This window comes from Sus scrofa, chromosome 10 (genome assembly GCF_054392235.1).
Source record: "Sus scrofa isolate SSC_HxYL_T2T_F1_AM1 chromosome 10, Sscrofa_HxYL_maternal_Yorkshire_Landrace_v2.0, whole genome shotgun sequence".
In the NCBI taxonomy this organism is placed as follows: Eukaryota; Metazoa; Chordata; class Mammalia; order Artiodactyla; family Suidae; genus Sus; species Sus scrofa.
Genome location: NC_139392.1, coordinates 69,837,208 through 69,856,673, shown reverse-complemented (window position 1 = coordinate 69,856,673; position 19,466 = coordinate 69,837,208). Strand labels below are relative to the sequence as shown.

The 19,466-nt window shown below is 41.2% G+C and overlaps 1 protein-coding gene across 4 annotated transcripts in view; it reads left to right on the top strand.

Moving 5' to 3' along the window:
• LOC100521743 (cubilin-like) overlaps nucleotides 1-19,466 on the top strand; it is a 314,323-nt gene that overhangs the window by 255,470 nt on the left and 39,387 nt on the right. For all 4 annotated transcript variants that reach the window (XM_021064811.2, XM_084980002.1, XM_084980003.1 and 1 more), the window contains 3 exons: nucleotides 4,125-4,325; nucleotides 7,871-8,000; nucleotides 11,011-11,228. In XM_021064811.2, coding sequence (XP_020920470.2) covers nucleotides 4,125-4,325; nucleotides 7,871-8,000; nucleotides 11,011-11,228 — 549 coding nt within the window. The remainder of the gene's footprint in view (nucleotides 1-4,124; nucleotides 4,326-7,870; nucleotides 8,001-11,010; nucleotides 11,229-19,466) is intronic.

Here is a 19,466-nt window from a genome sequence, read left to right as displayed (position 1 = left end):
ATCCCTCATTGCTGTGGCTGTGGGGTAGGCCAGTGGCAACAGCTCCAATTGGATCCCTAACCTGGGAACCTCCGTATGCCTCAGGAGCGGCCCCAGAAAACGCGAAAAGACCCAAAAAATAAATAAATAAAAATAAATAAAAATGAAAAGATAAGTCAAAGAGTAGAAGAAAATGCTTATAAATCACATATCTGATAAAGAACTGGTCCTGGAACTAACACTCACATACCGTGGATGCAGCCAAGAAAAAAATAAATAAATAAAGAATTGGGTGGAGAGTAGAGCCTTGGCACAGAAAATGAGGGGACCCATGCAAATATCTTTTGCTCCCTGTCCTCAAGAGATGGCCTCTGGGGAAGAATGGCGCTAGATTTCCAGATAGATACCTGTGTCATGTTTGCCTAGATTCTCCTTCATTAACAAAGAAGTCCTGGTTTACAGGCTATGCCCCATGTAAAACTAAAAGGAAAAAAAAAACTGGACAGAGAAAAAAGGTTGGATAGAGCCTTGCCCATTTCAGGTAATAAATGTGTTTAGATTTTTCCTTTTTGCCCTTTTTTTTCCACCAAGAAGCATAATCATGGAGTTTGGTGGGTTTTCATTGACGTTTCCCCTCCATTTAATCTCAGTTTTTAAGGAAGTGGCACTAGCCAACTACTTACCACTTCTTTCCTTTGCTTTATCAATTATGTCTCAAGAGATAAAAGTGTTGGCCCATTTCCCATCTCACTGTTCCAGAAAGCAGTGGTTCTTTTGAAGTCGTTCCTATTGATGTTTTGTTGGAACTGGCCAAGCCCCAGAGGAGGGGGTTAGGCTGTGTGGGATTCCTTGCTTGCCTGGGCTGTCAGATTTTGACCTTCACCCTCTGTGGAGCTCCTCCCTCCCACAGAATTGTTCCTCCACTGTGGAGTCAGGGTCCAAGCTACTCAGAGCTGCCCCTGATTCACACACGTACCTCTCCCTAGAGCGCTCTGCTATTTTACTGCAAAGACTTTATCCCATCTGCACTATTAAGATATTTCAGTCAAAAGGATTTCCCACTCATTCTCATCCTCATTGGCTTCTCTGCCTCCCTCTCTGTGACTCTGGAGGAAAATTGCCCTCTGAATCTAAATTCCACACCTTTCTATTCTTGGCTGAATGACTCATCCTTGGCTTCCTCTCACTTCTCTCCAGGTCCTTGGAATCATGTTGAAATCAAGACTTGAACATTGTTCTTTGTCATAAAGCCCAGGGGAAGGTGATAAAAATGACATTTCAATAGGTTGGGTAGAGCCTTACCCATTTCAGATAATAAATGTTTCAAAGTTTTGCAGAAGGAGAGAAAATAGTCATAGAAACAAATTGTGGAGGATTGTTTTATACCTCGGAGATTTCAATAGTAAATATTCATCCAGTCCTTTACTGAAGATGGAATTAAGAATGGCGGTAGCTCCTTGTCACATAACTTGGCCTGTCGTCCATGGAGAAAGTATCATTTAATTCCAGGGTCCTCTTCTTCCTGACAAGTTCTCATGTGTCTGATTGAATGCTCCTTATCGACCAGAAACTCAATGTTGATATTCATCTTGCTCCTTGAAGACCTTTTTTAAAACCTTAACCAAGTTCTTTTCTTTCCCTAGAAGGCAGTCATCCTAGTTGCATTGAACTATATTCCACTTGAGAGTTTTGCATATACTTTGATTATATATTCCATTGGCTTCCCCTATGATTATAGAAAGGTATTTAATCTCATTATTTTCTGATGCCTATAGTCTTTGTCCCCGAGTGTCTTCTCATGAAGAATTGGACTGATACCTTTGGTCAAACACCGTGAGCTGATGTGAGGACCTTGAGAAAATGATGTGTCTGTGTGAATTACTTGATGCCTATGGACATACTTATCTTTCTGGTTCTTGTAGATTACCTTGTTCATGCTAACTCTTGGTATTTTTTTTTTTTTTTGACTTTAGGAACCTTACCTATTCTGATATTATGTAATTTTTGAGTTCTTATGGAAAAAATTGGGAAGAGCATCCTACCTGAAAGAAATGACTATTGAGATGGGTACAGGAATGTTTTAATCCTTAAGCAACTTGCCAAGTATCATAACTTTCACAATTTACTGAGCCAGGCTTTGAGAATGAGCAGATCATCTTGAATGGTGTTTTTAGTTACTTGGCATTCTCTTACCATCTATGAAAAAAAAAAAAAAACTGAATCCCATCTCAATTCCCTCTGCCTCTCCTTATTGTTGAATACAAACCTTTTTTAAATAACTTGTGCACTTTGGTTATGTCTCAATATAGATAAAAATTACTCTTTCAGGAGTTCCCGTCATGGCTCAGTGGTTAATGAATCCGGCTAGGAACCGTGAGGTTGCAAGTTCAATCCCTGGCCTTGCTCAGTGGGTTAAGGATGCGGCATTGCTGTGGCTATGGTGTAGGCCGGCAGCTACAGCTCTGATTAGACCCCTAGCCTGGGAACCTCCATATGCCGAAGGTGCAGCCCTAGAAAAGACCAAAAAAAAAAAAATTGCTATTTCATGAATAAACTTTCTATAGTTGAAGGAGTTCCTTTGATTTTTTTGAAGCATAATGAAGCACATACCCTATATTTCACAGCCTTTCCATAATTTTCTAAGACAACCACCACTGTGATAGTCTATATTATCAAAGAGTTCAAAAACTAACTCTTTAGGAGTTCCTGTTGTGGCTCAGCAGGCTGAGAACCCAATATAGTGTCCATGAGGATGTGGGTTCAATCCCTGGCCTCACTCAGTGGATTAAGGATCCTGTGTTGCTGCAAGCTGTGGCATAGGCCTGCAGCTGCAGCTTCTGATTCAATCCCTAGCCCAGGAACTTCCGTAGACCACAGGTATGGCCCTAAAAAGGAAAAAAAAAAAAAAGAGAGAGAGAGAGAAACTAAGCCTTTAATACTTAAAGGATTCAATGGATTCAACTTTAATACTTAAATCATTCAACTGATGCAGAACTGAAATTTTAATCCAACATCAGCAACATGTCCTTTTATTCTATGATTTTGCTTTTACTGCTTTATATATTCTTGCTGGTGAAAGATATTTTACAGCTAATTCATAATATTTTTTAATCTCAAACTCACCTCCTCTGAATGTTTTAAATTCCAGTACAGCTTTTGGTATTATCTACAAGACAAATTCACAGGCTAAAATTAAGGTACACAATTTGGCAGTATTCAAGCCATGAATCTGAGTTTACTGTATTTCTTTTTTTTTTTTTTTTGTCCTATTTTTCCAGCATCATATTGTTTCTGATTATATGGTAAGGTCACTGAAATTAAGTCACATTTTCAACTTGTAGATTTAGGCCCAATTAGTAGCATAATTACTTTTTAATTTTATTTTATTTTTATTAGAGTTGAATTGATTTGCAGTGTCATGTCACTTTCTGCTGTACAGCATAGTGACCCAGTCATACGTAAATATACATTCTTTTTCTCCTACTATCGTCCATCATGTTCTATCCCAAGAGACTGGATATAGTTCCCTGGGCTGTACAGCAGGACCTCATTGCTTATCTGTTCTAAATGGAATAGTTTGCATCTACTAACCCCAAACGCCTCATCCATCCCACTCCCCCCTCAACTGTCCCTAGTTTATAATCACTGATTTAAAGGAGCCATTTTATAAGGAAGAAAATTCTGGATTATTTTTACACAGGATTTACCTGTTGTGAAACTCCCCATGCTTTCTCACACCTGTGCCTGAAACTAGGCTGAGCGTCAGTTCATCAGGAAACCAAGTCAAATAAGGACTTGACTTGCCAAAATGGCAGTTGTTTCTCTTTTCTTGGGGGGGGGGGATGTCTTTTTAGGGCTGGACCCATGGCATATGGAAGTTCCCAGGCTAGGGGTCAAATTGAAGCTGCAGCTGCCGGCCTACACCACAGCTCATGGCAATGCCTGATCCTTAACCCACTGAGCAATGCCAAGAATCGAACCTGCATCCTCATGGATACTAATCAGATTCGTTTCTGCTGAGCCATGATGGGAACTTCATCTCATTTCAATTGCTATGTGAATCTTCCTGACATTTTTGTGGGATTGTTTATGTTTGTTTGTGATAATCGTTTATGTTGCTTCCGGTTGTCTTCCGCTCGGCACAGCTCGCTCCACCGTGTCAGGAAGCTGCGACAGCGACGGCGTGCACATCATCCGAGGTCACAGCTTATCCTCCACGCCCCTGGTGACCCTGTGTGGGGATGAGGCCCTGTCTCCTGTCACCATCTCCGGGCCGGTGCTGCTTAACTTCTACTCGAATGCACATACCACAGATTTTGGATTCAAGTTTTCCTATAGGATAACCCGTGAGTAGCCATAAGGATGGAGTTGGGAATTTTCTTTTTTTTTTTTCTTGAGAAATTTCCATGAGAAGATTTGATTGTGAATCACACATCACCCACGTGAAGACTCAGAGACTTTAAGGGAAAAAAAAATTATTAACCTGGTGCCTGGTCCAAAAATACTTAGATATGTTCCTTTTTGGAAAATAAAGATGCCCTTTTTCATGAAGTTTGGCAGAACTACAGTGAAAATCAAATGGAAGATAGAGATTTATTTTTGATCATTTAAGTTAGAATGAACCGCTACCTTCAGTTATTGGTACATTGCATAAAAATAACTTTTGGGCCTGGACTTTCATATAACCAAGTCACTTTGCTGTAAAGCACTCGTTTATAAATTTAGAAAAAGGTGTTCCCCTTGTGGCTCAGCAGGTTAAGAACCTGACATTGTCTCTATAAGGATGTGGGTTCGAACCCTGGCCTCGCTCAGTGGGTTAAGGATCCAGCACTGCTGCAAGCTGCGGACTAGGTCACAGATGCAGCTCAGATCCCACGTGACTGTGGCTGTGGCGTGGGCAGCAGCTGTGGGTCCGATTTGGCCCCTAGCCCGGGAACTTCTGTATGCTGCAAATGCGGCCGTAAAAAAATTTAATTAATTAACTAATTAATTTAGAAAAAAATGTAAGAGAATATTTTCTTCTGGTGGGAAAGAATTTTTTAGCAATATGCAAAAAGCACAAGTCCTGAAAGATTGATGTATTTATCCAACTATGTTAAAATTTGCAACTTGTCCATGTCAAAAGCAAGGTGAGAAGACAAGCCACAGATTGGACCAAGACTTTGGTAGCTACCAAGATCTTTTCATTCCTTGTTGACAGTTTGATTAACGTTTGAAAAATCTTAAGATTCAATTTCCCTATTTTGCCTAGTCTCTTCCTTTCCTGCCCTAAGCCGTGCTTGGTTCCATGTGCTGACAGCATGTCTTTTTTTTTCACATCACCCCAACTTCAGTAACACGGGCAGAAAAAAAGATCTTGCAAAATCGTTTTCTTTCTTGCACGAAGCCCCTTGCTAGAGGGAGAAAGCCAAATCATCTTCTTTCAAAGAAATCACTGTTCCCATCCACAAAGACTGAAACTGTTTATTTACTCATGAAAAAGGCATCCGCATGTGGTTCACATTAGCCAGTCCCATTGTAATGCATGACGGTGTGGGGCTCAGGGGTTCTGTTGGCATGAACAGAGCAGAACCGTGAATACTCCTACCCCCAGTTATCTTGTTGAATAAAGAGAAGGGGAAATTTGTTTTATTCTTTTGGCACAACTAGTGCTCTGGAGAGTTACATCCCTGCTGTGTATTCTTTTACTCTTCAATTCCTCGTTTTCCTAAAACACCTTGTGTAAGGTTCCCCATCATCTACTATGAGAGACTCATTGGAGGAGGGTTGTTTGGAGTTCCCTGGTGGCCTAGAAAGTAAAGACCAGTGTTGTCCCTGCTGTGGCTTGGCTTTCATCCCTGACCTGGGAACTCTCACATGACAAGGATACGGCCAAAACATAAACCAAAGAGGATTCTTGACACTGAAATTTCAGATCCCAACATCATCCAAATTTGCGAGTTATTTAGACATTGACAAGCTTTCAGAGACCACATAATTGTGTACAGGATGACACACAAGCCTAACATTTAATTCACTGCAGATGTTTCCAAGGGCCTGAGAACGCAAATACTATGGGCATAGAGAGAAGAGCTTTCCCCACAAAGTGGGTTCAACTGAGTCAAACTAAACAGACAAATAAATACATAACCTGAATAACCTTAAATGGCAGCCACTATTTGTTGTTACCATTTCTAAGAGATGTCAATGGAATCTACCCATGGAGAGTATGTAAGCCATAAAAATATCATGAAAATATACTAACCTTATCACAATTTTAAAATCATAAAATATGGGAGTTCCCATTGTAGCACAGCAGAAACAAATCTGACTAGGAACCATGAGGTTGCAGGTTCAATCCCTGGCCTCACTCTGTGGGTTAAGGATCCAGCATTGCCATGAGCTGTGGTATAGATTGCAGACGCGGCTCAGATCTGGCATTGCTGTGGCTCTGGCATAGGCCGGCAGCAACAGCTCCGATTAGACCCCTAGCCTGGGAACCTCCATATGCCGCAGGTATGGCCCTAAAAAAAAAAAAAAATGTAAAATATGGAGTTCCTGTCGCAGCTCAGTAGTAACCAACCTGACTAAGATATGTGAGGATGCGTGTTCAATCCCTGGCCTCACTCAGTGGACTAAGGATCCGGTGTTGCTGTGCGCTGTGATGTAGGTTGCAAGCTCTAAATCAATCCCTAGCCTGGGAATTTCCCATGCTGCAGGTGCTGCCATAAGAAAGCAAATAATAATAATAGTAAAATCACAAAATAAAATAAATATAAACCTTCCTCACTGCAGTGAGAATAGGGCACTTTCCATCACTAACTGACAAATTCTTCCTCCTTATCTCAAAGCCAAGCAGAAAAATTAAAAATCTCTATTTTTTGTGATGAGATTTCATTCTATTTTTTATAGCTGATATTTTATTGACTAGTGGGCATAACGAAGGGCTATGGGCTGTTGATCTCTGGATTCAGGCTTGGGGGTGGACCTAACTTCCTCATGCTGGTTGAGGACCAGTAATAAAACTTGGGCAGGGAGTTCCCGTCATGGCTCAGTGGTTAACAAATCTGACTAGGAACCATGAGGTTGCAGGTTCAATTCCTGACCTCGGTCAGTGAGTCAGAGACCCGGCGTTGCCATGAGCTATGGTGTAGGTCGCAGATGCGGCTCAGATCCCATGTTGCTGTGGCTGTGGTGTAGGCCGGCAGCTGCAGCTCCAATTAGACCCCTAGCCTGGGAACCTCCATGTGCCGTGGGTGCAGCCCTAGAAAAGACAAAAAATAAAAATAAACGAAAAACCTGGGCAAACACAGACCTTACCAGCCTTTCAACTGAATAGAATAGAAATACACGGGACCTAAGAGCTATGCATTTGAGCCCCCAGAGGGAACTACCCTCCATTACTCCCAAAATGATTTCTAAAATGTCACGTTATCATCATCTATCACAGACATAGGAGACATCCCCCTGTGTGGTTTAAGATTTTAGGTCATAGTCCCTCCCAGGTTCTTATGCCTACACCGTGCTTTGGACTCTGCACAACTTTTCTAAACTTCTAGTCACCCCTGTTATCCCTCTGAATCTGTCACTTCAGCACCAAGGAAGGACAGTTATATTCCAGCATGTGAGACGTTGCTTTCTCATTACTTTCCCTCTGGGCATTGTTTCAGCTCAGCCCGATTCCATCCCTTGAAATACTCTTCCCTGCTTCCACTCCTGTCTCTACCCCCAGCTCCGTGCAGAAATCTCAATCATTTGTAAGCCCAACAAAGGGAACTTTACGTGGCTTTAGGACAAAGAGCCATCATCTCTGTCTCTTAGCAGAGGGTACAACAGCCTAGAACGTCTGACCAAGACTTTCCTCTGCTGTGGGTCATAACTGTTCTCTGCATTTTCCCGTCCTCTCTTGCAGCCTGTGGTGGCACGTTCAACCTCTCCTTTGGAATCATCAAGAGCCCTTCCTATTCCTATTCCAACTACCCTAACGATATGCACTGTCTGTATACCGTCACCGTCAGAGACGACAGAGTGATCCAGCTCAAGTACGTAAGACAAGGTCACCTTCTTCAGAAAACCGGGGCAGCTCTAGTGGTGGGAAAGATAGTCCTTTAACGATTCCCAGCATTGATCCTCCTCAGAGGTACATGCGGGAATCTAGGGAGAGGGAGAGCGAGCATGTGGTATGGTCCCGTTCCCCTGGGAAGTGGGGTCTCCACCCTCCACGCAAGCTGGTGGTGATTCAGAGGAAAAACAGGCCCTCTACCCGTTCAAACAATTGTGCTTTTCCGATGGTTTTAAAGGGGCTTCCTATTATAATGGGGTGGAAGCCTGTCTTGGAGTCATAGGGTGCAGAGAGGGCAAGAGGAAGCAGCTTCTGCTTCAGGGGCACTAATTATATGCAAGGAATTTTAGTTAACCCTTCTCCCATTCTCCTAGTTAGTTCTCAATACAGTCAGATGAAGTATAGATTATTGATCGCATTTTATTGATGAGAAAACTGAGGCTCAGAAGTTGCAAATAACTTTCCCAAAGGAACGCACTATTCAATGAAGAGTTGAAAACGGAAAATGTATCAGGGAGTTCCCGTGGCTCATTGGAAACAAATCCGACTGGTATCCATGAGGATGCAGGTTCGATCCCTGGCCTCACTCAGTGGTTTAAGGGTCTGGTGGCGCCGTGAGCTGTGGTGAAGGTCGCAGACACAGCTCGAATCTGGCGTTTTATGGCTGTGATGTAAGCAGGCAGCTGCAGCTCCGTCTCCACCCCTCGCCTGGGAACTTCCACATGCCTCAGGTGTGGCCCTAAAAAGTCAAAAAAAAAAAAAAAAGAAAAGAAAAGAAAACGTATCTGATTTTCTCCCAAAACCATGTCCTTCATAGCCCCCTTTGCTCTCTCTCAAAGGGTAAACATTCTAACTACTTAGATTTCTTTTTATTCGGGCGTCAGGACACCTCTACACTGGTGCTATACAGGGTACCTTATACCATCAGTAAAATGCTCCCCGGTCCTGCCCACTTCCAACAAGGCTGATGATGGGAAAGCAACCTCCAGTTCTCTGAGTGATAAAGCTCAAAATTGCTGCCATCTAGGATGACGTATTTCTAACTCCCATGTTTCAGTGATGTGTAGCCTGTGACGGAGTACTCTGAAAGTTGATGTGGCTTATGGCAATTCAGAATTCTTTTTTCCTTTTAGGGCTGCTCCTGTGGCATATGGAAGTTCCCAGACTAGGGGTCAAAATGGAGCTGCAGCTGCCAGCCTATGTTACAGCCACAGCAATGTGGGATCCGAGCTGAGTCTGCAACCTACACCATAGCTCACGGCAACACTGGATCCTTAACCTACTGAGCAAGGCCAGGGATCGAACCCAAATCCTCATGCTTTCTAGTGGGGTGAGGTCTCCCATAACGACCACAGTGATCTGAAATGTGAATTTTTGGTTAAAGCAGTTAAATGAGATGCAGGAGAAAATTTAGTTCACTTTTTTCTATCATTGGTTTTTTTTCTTTTTTCCTTTTGTTGCACGTGTTTTTGGTGTCATATTCCAAATTTGTTTTATATATTTATTTATTTATCTACTTTTGCTTTTTAGGGACACACCCATGGCATATGGAAGTTCTCAGGCTAGGGGTATAATCAAAGCAACAGCTGCTAGCTTACACCACAGCCACAGCAACGTCAGATCCAAGCTGCGTCTGCGACCTACACCACAGCTCACAGCAACACTGGATCCTTAACCCATTGAGAGAGACCAGGGATCGAACCTGCAACCTCGTGGTTCCTAGTCAGATTCGTTTCTGCTGCACCATGATGGGAACTCCTATCTTTGTTTTTTATATTTTTTATTTCTTTTATGAGGAATAGCATTTCATATTCCTGGTTTTCAAAGTCACAGTAATGATCATTTGTTGGGTTTTTGATTTTTTCTTTTTTTTTTTTTTTTTTTTGGAGCAAATACTATATGCCAGGTCCCATAGTTTGGTCTCTACATACTGTTGCAATTAACCTTAGAATAAACTCTATTTTAAAAGAGTAAAACAACAACAACAACAACAACATCAACAACAACAAAAGACAAAAGACAAAAAAAGACAAAAAAAAAAAAAAAAGAGTGAAACAGACCATGAGAATGAGAATGAAGCTCTGGGTCTAAAACCAGCCTTTCTTCTGTCTCTTATAGTAGCATTCTTCCAATAAGTAAAAAATAGGGTAAGAGGACCATTGATCTCACAAAATAACAAGGGAGCAGAGTAAATACCATATCTTTAATGAGACTGAAAAACTAAAGTGTTGCTGCAACAATAAATATCAGTTCAACTTGTCAAACTTAATGTCTATCTGGACTAAGATGTGGTGTATATACACAGTGGAATATTACTCAAGCACTAAAAGGATTGAAATACCGGCATATTTAGCAACATGGATGAACCTAGAAATTCTCATGCTAAGTGAAGTCAGCCATACAATGAGACACCAACATCAAATGCTTTCACTGACATGTGGAATCTGAAAAAAGGACAGATGGAACTTCTTTGCAGAACAGATGCTGACTCACAGACATTGAAAAACTTATGGTCTCTGGAGGAGACAGTTTGGGGGTGGGGGGATGTGCTTGGGTTATGGGATGGAAATCCTGTGAAATTGGATTGTTATGATCATTATACAACTACAGATATGATAAATTCGAGTAATTAAAAATTTTTTAATTAAAAAATTAAAAAAAGAAAAAAATTGAAAAAAAAAAACTTAATGCATTTCAAATAGGCTTAATATGTCCTTGGCTATAAATCCTGGAAGTCCAGAACTGTATCTTATCTTTATATTCCCACCACTTACCATACTCTTTAACCTATTCTACTCGCCCCCCAAAATTTCAACTTTTGAAACTGATCGATACAATAGTATATGGTTTCTAATGTTTCCTATCAAGTGAATCTTGGATGCTCTGCCGTTAGCCTTTGTCTTGCCCCATTTTAAGAAGTACAAACCGAAGCTATAATTTAATGGAATTCCAAATGGAGAACATGAGTATTAACAAGGCTTATTTCACAGGTTCAATGATTTTGACCTGGTTCCCTCCACTTTCTGCTCTCAAGACTACCTGGAAATTTACGATGGTTCTAACATCAGTGACCCCCTTCTTGGCAAATTCTGTGGTTCCACACTTCCGCCAAATGTGAAGAGCAGCAATAATACCATGTTCCTGGTGTTCAAGACAGATTCAGTTCACACTGCAAGAGGTTGGAAGATATCTTTCCGGGAGACATTGGGTAAGAATTTTGGACAAGCACATCTGTTTTTCATGACTGTTACTTTTCTGCCTTAATTTTTTTTTTCCACCTCTGTTACATTGCTCTTAAGATTAGAGGGCTATATCATGTAAAACTGTGCTTTTAAAAATTACATATGATGTATTTTAGAGTAACCAAAAAACCACTCAACAGATATGTCTCTCTAGTATTTAAAGAGAAAATCTCAACAAAAAAAACAAACAAAAAGGAGTTCCCGTCGTGGCATAGCGGAAACAAATCCGACTAGGAACCATGAGGTTTCAGGTTTGATCCCTGGCCTCGCTCAGTGGGTTAAGGATCCGGCATAGCTATGAGCTGTGGTGTAGGTCACAGATGCGGCTCGGATCCCACATTGCTGTGGCTCTGGCGTAGACTGGCGGCTACAGCTCTAATTGGACCCCTAGCCTGGGAACCTCCATGTGCCATGGGTGCAGCCCTAAAAAAATGACAAAAAAGACAAAAAAAATAAAAGAAAATAAAAAGAAAATCTGTCCACACCACCATCTCAGATGAGAACTGAGCCTCATTTTAATAACCCATGGAAATGGTGTTAAGTCTAAAGGTAAACAGGGCCAGCTCAAGAAAGAAGGCCCTGTAGGCTTGTGCTGATTTGATCCTTAAAATGGTGAAGAACCTGGAAGACTTTTAAGTAAAGACTTCATGGCCAGACTAAACTTCTGGGAAGATCTTAGTGGTAGCAAGGTGGAGAAAGGCTCAGAGGGTCCATTAACCTCTGAAGGAAGAAACTTATCATAGAATTCCAGATGAGAAGGCTTGAAGCCTCCAACTCACACAACGAGAATAAAAATAAAAGGAAAGATGAAAATTTCAGTGATATTCAGGGAGTTCCCATTGTGGCTCAGTGGGTTAAGAACCTGACATAGTGTCCATGAGGATGTGGGTTTGATCCCTGGCCTCACTCAGTGAGTAAGGATCTGGCCTTGCTGTGACTGTGGTGTAGGCCTGCAGCTGTAGCTCCAATTTGACCACTAGCCTGGGGACTTCCATATGCTACAGGTGTGGCCCTAACAAGAGAAAAGAAGGAAGGAAAGAAAGAAGGAAGGAAGGAAGGAAGGAGGGAGGGAGGGAGGGAGGAAAGAAGGGAGGAAAAGAAAACCTCGCCGATACGCAGAAGGTACAAATCATTGGAAGCGCAGTGTTGGGAAGTTGAGGCTTATTCCATGGGGGCTTGAGTTGAGGTTGATTCTGATGGGCAACTTGTTGGATCGTGGTGCCTTAGGAGGCTAAGGTTTAGGGAAGAAATAGGATATTTGGTATGGGTCATTTGGGGTTGGAGGGTGTAGAGGTATCTAAATGGAGAACTATGGGAGGAAATTGAAGCTGAAGGTAAAGATCTGGGAGTCAAATCTAGAGGTGAAAGGGAAAGCTAGGTCATTCCAAAAGCCACAGTCTGCATCTATGAACCCCAAGCTCCCAATCCATCCCATTCCCTCCCCCAGCCACAAATCTGTGATGGAGCATGATAATGGGAGAAAAAAGAATGTATGCATGTATATGTAACTGGGTCACCACGCTCTACAGTAGGAAAACAATTGTATTGGGGAAATAACAATTAAAAATTTTTTTAAAAAAAAGCTAGGTCAGAGGCAAAATCACAATAGCACCCTGGCTTATTCCCACTGCTCCTAAGAAATAATTATGTCTATAAAATGAGCTCAGAACTTTGAATCATTTAAAATAGAAGGTAGCAAATCCATTCTCTGTTTACCTGTACCCAGAGCATCCATGGCACGGTCTAAGAGAATTTATATATGATTCTGGGAAATGTTTTGACTCTTCCATTTGAGTAGAGATGTGATTAATATTCTGAAAACAAAGAACACCTGAAACGAATTGCCTGGTGTGAAGACTGGGAATTTTTATCCAATGAGCATCCTGACTTCCTGTTCAAACGCTTGCTTTTTCTTCGTGCCCTGCTGTGACTCTAACCTTCTTCCCTCTGATAGAAAGCAGAGCTGACCTCCACTGTCTTTATCTTTGGAGGGTTATTTTCTCACACATTTCTTGAGGGAAGCAATTAGACGTTGTGTTTTGAAGGCATCGGGATAAATGATAAAATGCAGACATTGTGACACATTGTATCAGAAAGTCACCTTACCACCTCCCTGCTTAGCTGTATCAACAGTAACTTGAAAGCAAATCTCATGGGTGAACAGAGAGTAGGGCTTTGATGGAATCGCCTCAGTGAGGTGGCAGACAAAACATAGAAGGTTCTTTTGAAAGAAAAATTAATTTTCCTTTGGAGGTTTTTTTGTGCCAAAGAACTCATCTATTCTTGCCTTGAGTGCAGATGTCGGAATCAGATGACACATAATTGCATGGCTCTTGCTCTTTGCTTTCAAATTGCTTTTCTTTTTCCTAACATATCCTCACGTGGCCATTGAATGAATCCTAAAGCGCTCCACACTGGTGTCACCCGCAGGAAGTGACCCAAGCGAGCCAGTGTTCCCTCACCTCACTAATGGCTGAGCTACTAAAAGATGTTTTCAGACCTCATGTGATTTTACTGAACAGAAGTAGCATAGAGGGGAAATCTCCCATCATCCAAAGCCTTGTTCATCCATGAGGACTGGACACTTTCAACTACTGTTTTTTTCAACTCTGGTCACAGTTAGAGGAAAGATTTACATGCAGGGAGTAGAAACGGGGTTTCATTACTTGTCAGCGTTGCACCTTCCTTGGCTTTATAAGGATGCTCCTCACCTCTTTTTCATCTATATAAACACCATCAGCTACTTGGAAATATTTAAGTAGTTTTAAGTAATCTTTAATAGTTTTTCTCTCTTCTTTTTTTAACTAAGAACCTAAGTGTTATCATTTTGTACTGTTTTTGGTCTTACAAACCTTTCAAGACCAGCGATATAAATCTACTGGTTATTCTGTGTAACTTTTCAGTTATGTTTGATTTCATTTTTGTTGTTTATGGTGAGGAAAAGGGAAGGGAACTGATGTGTCCATTGAATTCTAGGGTTTATAAAATCTTTTAGCCATAGATCGAGATAAAAAAAAAAAAAACTTAGGCTGAGCTACTGAGATGAACCTTTCACTTCCATCTCATCTATTTAAAAACTGTAAATATAGCTAAAGCAGCTTTTTGGGCCAGACAGTGAATTTTTACTTCTAAAACTATCAGTTCAGCCTGGAAAACAACATCTTCCCTGAAAAAATAATCGATGCGACGAGGAGGCCAGTTAGTCTGTGGCATCTCCATTTAGTTGACCTTGACCTAAACACTAGAGTTTTGCAGATTTGCTATTTACATTACACACTTGAGAGTTCCTGTTGTGGCTCAGTGGTTAACGAACCCACCTAGCATCGCAGGTTCAAACCCTGGCCTCGCTCAGTGGGTTAAGGATCCAGCGTTGCCATGAGCTGTGGTGTAGGTCACAGACACGGCTCAGATCCTGCGTTGCTGTGGCTGTGGTGTAGGCCGGCAGCTGTAGCTCCAAATTTACCCCCTAGCCTGGGAACCTCCATATGCCACAGGTGCGGCCCTAAAAAGACAAGAGACAAAAAAATAAATGAATAAAAATAGATCACACACTTGAACATATTTTGTATACATCTGCTTTAATTTTTCAGAAGCCAGGAAAGACCCAGCTCAGACGATTATCTGATTATTAGGGAACTTCTCCTGGTGCATTTGTTATATTTGTATTGTTAATGGGTCAGAACAAATTTGTTGTTAATTAACTATGTGGTGAAATCGGGTCTCCTCTTTGACTGAACTTGTGCCCTGAAGAGCCACCTCCAGGGGCTGTAAGGTGAGGAGAAAGCAAAACAACACACCTCCAGGGAGCTAGTACCTGGCTGGGAAGTACACCTGCCCTCCTGCCTTCCCCAGCACCTCCTCCCTGCCGTGAATTATCGATTCTGGATATCTGATGAGCAGCACAGTGATCCCCTGAGCTTCTGGGATAGGCGAAACTCTGAAATTATCGGCACATCTGACCATTTGTTCTGGAGAAAGTGTGCAGCTTTCACCCGATTGTCAGTGGTGTCTACAATCCCGTGAAATTTAAAAGACCATGAGCCCAAGGATTTGGCTGAAGTGGGCGAGCTCCACAATGCAGAGCCAGCACCAATACGTACCCTTTTGTTCTACCCACTCCTGCCTGTCGAGTTCCTGCCCCTCCTTCAGCAGCAGGGTCCACTTCAGCTCCAGTTGTCCTTTCCCGTGTCACTCAGGAAGCATTGCAGATGTGCAGACATAGTATTAGGCATCCAAGCCCCCACTTCTTCCTGCAGTACTGATCTCACACCAGAGGGGCTGCCCAGTCAGTCTGTTGATGACATGCTCATCGCATTAGAGGGGAAACTTCTAGACAGAGGATTAGATCAGGAATGCAAAGTACATTTCTTGGTTGTGATGCATCATAGGCACTACACGTGTTTTCCTAAGTAAGGTGTTCTCGAACACTTTGATAAAATGTCAGGGTCAAAAACTGAACTTGACCCAATTAGGGTTGAGGTTTGTCGGCTCTTGGATCAGTGGGTTGCCAAGGGAAGAGGGAAGAGTATCCCCTCCGGGATGACGTGACCTAGAAGGACAAGGCTGTCACCCTAAGCAACTGGCAGGATCAGGGCCAGGGGATGTCAGGGACTAGAGGTTCATGTCACCTGAGGCCGTACATCCTGACACATGACTGACGCCCCTGTTGCCCACAGCCTCCTGCTGAGGACGAGGGCGATACTCTATCTCCCTCCACCCGGTGTATTTGCCATAGAGAGCGAGTCAGGCAGATCAAGGTCAGACAGACCTTTGTCGTGAGCAAAGGCAAAAATACCAAAGCACGCATTTAACAAGGACGAAGGTGGAGACATGCCCAGATGGGCAGAGCTGTAGACCAGGAAGCAGGTGGAGACAGAAAATACTGATGCCAATCTGGGACCCCAAAGATGGAAAAGATGATCGCGGCAAATGGAGAAAAACGTAGCAACATAACAAATTCAGTTTTGCTTCTAATTATTTTTAAATTTTACAGTTTTGGTGTTAAGTTTGGACTTGGAGAGGCATTCCAAAGTTCTTTAGCTAAACATTAAAAAAATAAACCTAAAAACATTCGACATGAAATATAGATGTGTCCATGTCCCTTCTTAGCCTGAGATGAGCTACTATACAACATTACTTTTAAAAGACGAGCTGCAATAAGGTAGTTGAATTATAAAGTGATTAATCGTGTAAGCCGCTGCTCAAATAACCCTCCATTTAGCAATAACGGGATATTACTCGAAAGCAGTGTTGTTTGTCTGCTCTCTTAATGTCATTTGCTCACTCTGCTGAAGTCTGAGACGGAGATGAGCTGAAATTGTAAACCCATTTGCAGATCACTACACTAAGCTAATTTCCTCCCCCTTTAAGTCTTGTAACTTTCACTGGCAATTAGACTTCCCTTGGGAGCTGATGTCAAAGACAAGTTTATCTGTAGTTTCTTCTTTGTGGGTTTTATTGAAAGGGATTTTTTTTTTTTTTTTTTTTTTTTTTGCTGAGCTGAGAATGTGGGAATTTGATTTAAAGGGGAAAAAAAAAAAAAAGGCTTAGTTCACCAAAACCTTACAAAAGCAATTAGGCAGGAGTAAAATTCCAGGTCAGTCTCAAAAAGGGAAGGTTTTTTTATTAAACTATATTCCAGTATCATCTGTGCTCTTACCTCCCACCACCTTAAATGGCCAAATTGCTGCCCCTGGTCTGGAAGGGAAGAGTTGTCATTGGGAAAATGGTATTGTGGAAACCAAGCTAAGTGATAGAATTGAGTTAATGGTAAATGATAAGATAACACTTTGAAAAACATTGAAATAAACAAGAAGCTGGGAATCGGTCATTCTCCATAGCCTAACCCACACCAGGCCTCCTAAAAATGCAACCCATCAGACAACTGGATGTTTGAGATTAAATTATTTATAAGCATAGGCTCCCTGTAATAATCATTATCCCTATTCACTGGACCTGGCTTTGATGGAGCATTTCCAGGAACATAAAAACAGACTGTCATGTTCATGCCTGGTCATCAGTAAACACTGAAAAAATTCTTTGGTTGTAAAACAGTTGTTTAGAGATCGAACAGCATCAGGGACTATATTCTTCTCTTCGTTCTGATGTGGGAAAACCCTGTTAACTTTGTGTGGTAGCTTTCATTTCAGCTCCCTCCCAGGTGAGGAGGTCATGGATGCTCACCTAAGGATAAGGATACTGACCACCTGAGCGTCTACATGATGGGCTTGGCGTGGACTTTCTCATCTAATCCTCACAACTACCCATGAGACAGGTCTTATCCTGTTGTACAGTGGAGGAGAAAAGAGTTGGGAGATTAAGTAATTTGTTTCCAGTCAAAGGGTTTGTAAGAGGTAAAGCCAAGCTTGGCCTCAGATAGGACCGTCTCCCAAATTCATCCTTTTCTGAATCTGCCCACATCACTTCTATAGTGATCATAGACACTCCACTCCAGGCGACTGGAGATTCTGGGGGTGCATTTTCTCAAAGACAGGTCATTTCTTTTCTTACTCTTTGGGAAAACAGGGCTATCTGTCTCCATTCTCATCTTCTCATTAACACTGCTTGCTTTCCAATGGGTATCCTGTCCTAAACAGTGTATTTAATTTACTGTTACTGTATAAACATTGCACATGACTCTAGAAGTGACTATTTCCTCCTTCCCATAAGGAAAGGAGAAATATATATTAATTATTAATTAATTATAATTCCCATAGGAAAGGAGAAATATATTCATCATTAATTGATTATTATTTATTATTAATTAAATATCAATTAATTAATATAGGAATAATATTGATTATTTTTTATTTATTTGATACATAATAAAATACACTGACTATAAATGCTGTTATAGCATAATTGTATATACTATACTTATATTTACAATATGAATATATTTCATATATTAGAAATATACATAAAGTATATGAAGTATTTATAAATATTTGTATTTACAAATAATTTACATATATACATGTATAACCACACATACAGTAAAAGCCCATTATCTTTTTTTATTTTTTATTTTTTTGTCTTTTTGTCTTTCTAGGGCCGTACCTGCAGCATATGGAGGTTCCCAGGCTAGGGGTCCAATCAAGCTGTATCTGCGGGCCTACACCACAGCGCACAGCAACGCTGGATCCTTAACCCACTAAGTGAGGCCAAGGATCAAACCCATATCCTCATGGACGCTAGTCAGGTTCATTAACTGCTGAGCCATACTGGGAACTCCCTGTTATCTTTCTGATATTGACAGACAAATGTCACAGCTATCTTAACAGCTTTGCATGACATAATATAAAGACTTAGCACAATTATGTAGAGTATTTGACTATAAGAATGCAGAGTTTTTTAATATAATTGTATAGAGCATTGGAGTATAGAAGTAATAAATTTCTATACAGCAAATATCTCTGGCCCCAAATTATGGCCTTCAATTAGTAAAGTTACTTAAAATTCTAGCAAAATTAAGGAATTGGGGCATTTTTTTTTTTATGATGCAACCCTGACTAGCCTACTTATCTTGTATTTTAGTTTACAAATTAGGGAACTGGGTGGCACAGGAATCGACTTGCCAAGGTCTCAGCAAGTCTTGAATAGAAATGGAAAAATATTCTGTTTCCACTAAATACTGCCACCAGAGTCAGACAAGTGGAAACTTCAATAGCCCTCTGTGAAATCTAATGTATCAACTTGAACAACAAAACCATTCCATGCCTTTGGTTAAGTTATTAAAAACTATTGGATACTTGGTCTGTTTTGGCGATTTCACATCTTTTATATCGCCCCCTATTTTATGACCATTGAATAGCACATTGCTATTAAACCTGCTCTCTCTAAATAGAACATTTTCTAATTTTTGCTAACTTTTGACTTCATCAATGATGAGAAGTTAAAGTCATACGTCTAAATAGTGTTGCTGGAGATCAAAGTGCCTTGAATTTTGCAAATGTTTAAACGCACTCTGCCTTCCAAAATCCAATGGTCAGATACTAGATTTTCTTAAGTAACAGACCTAACATCATTTATAATTGCAAAATTTTAACTATCAAGCATTCTCCTACAAAAAAAAAAAAAAAAATGCCGTTTTGGAAGCTCCTCCCTTGTGCTGAAGCAGGTTAGAGATCTGGCATTGCCACAGTTGTGGTGCAGGTTGCTGCTGTGGCACAGGTTCAATCCCTGGCCCAGGAATTTCCAGATGC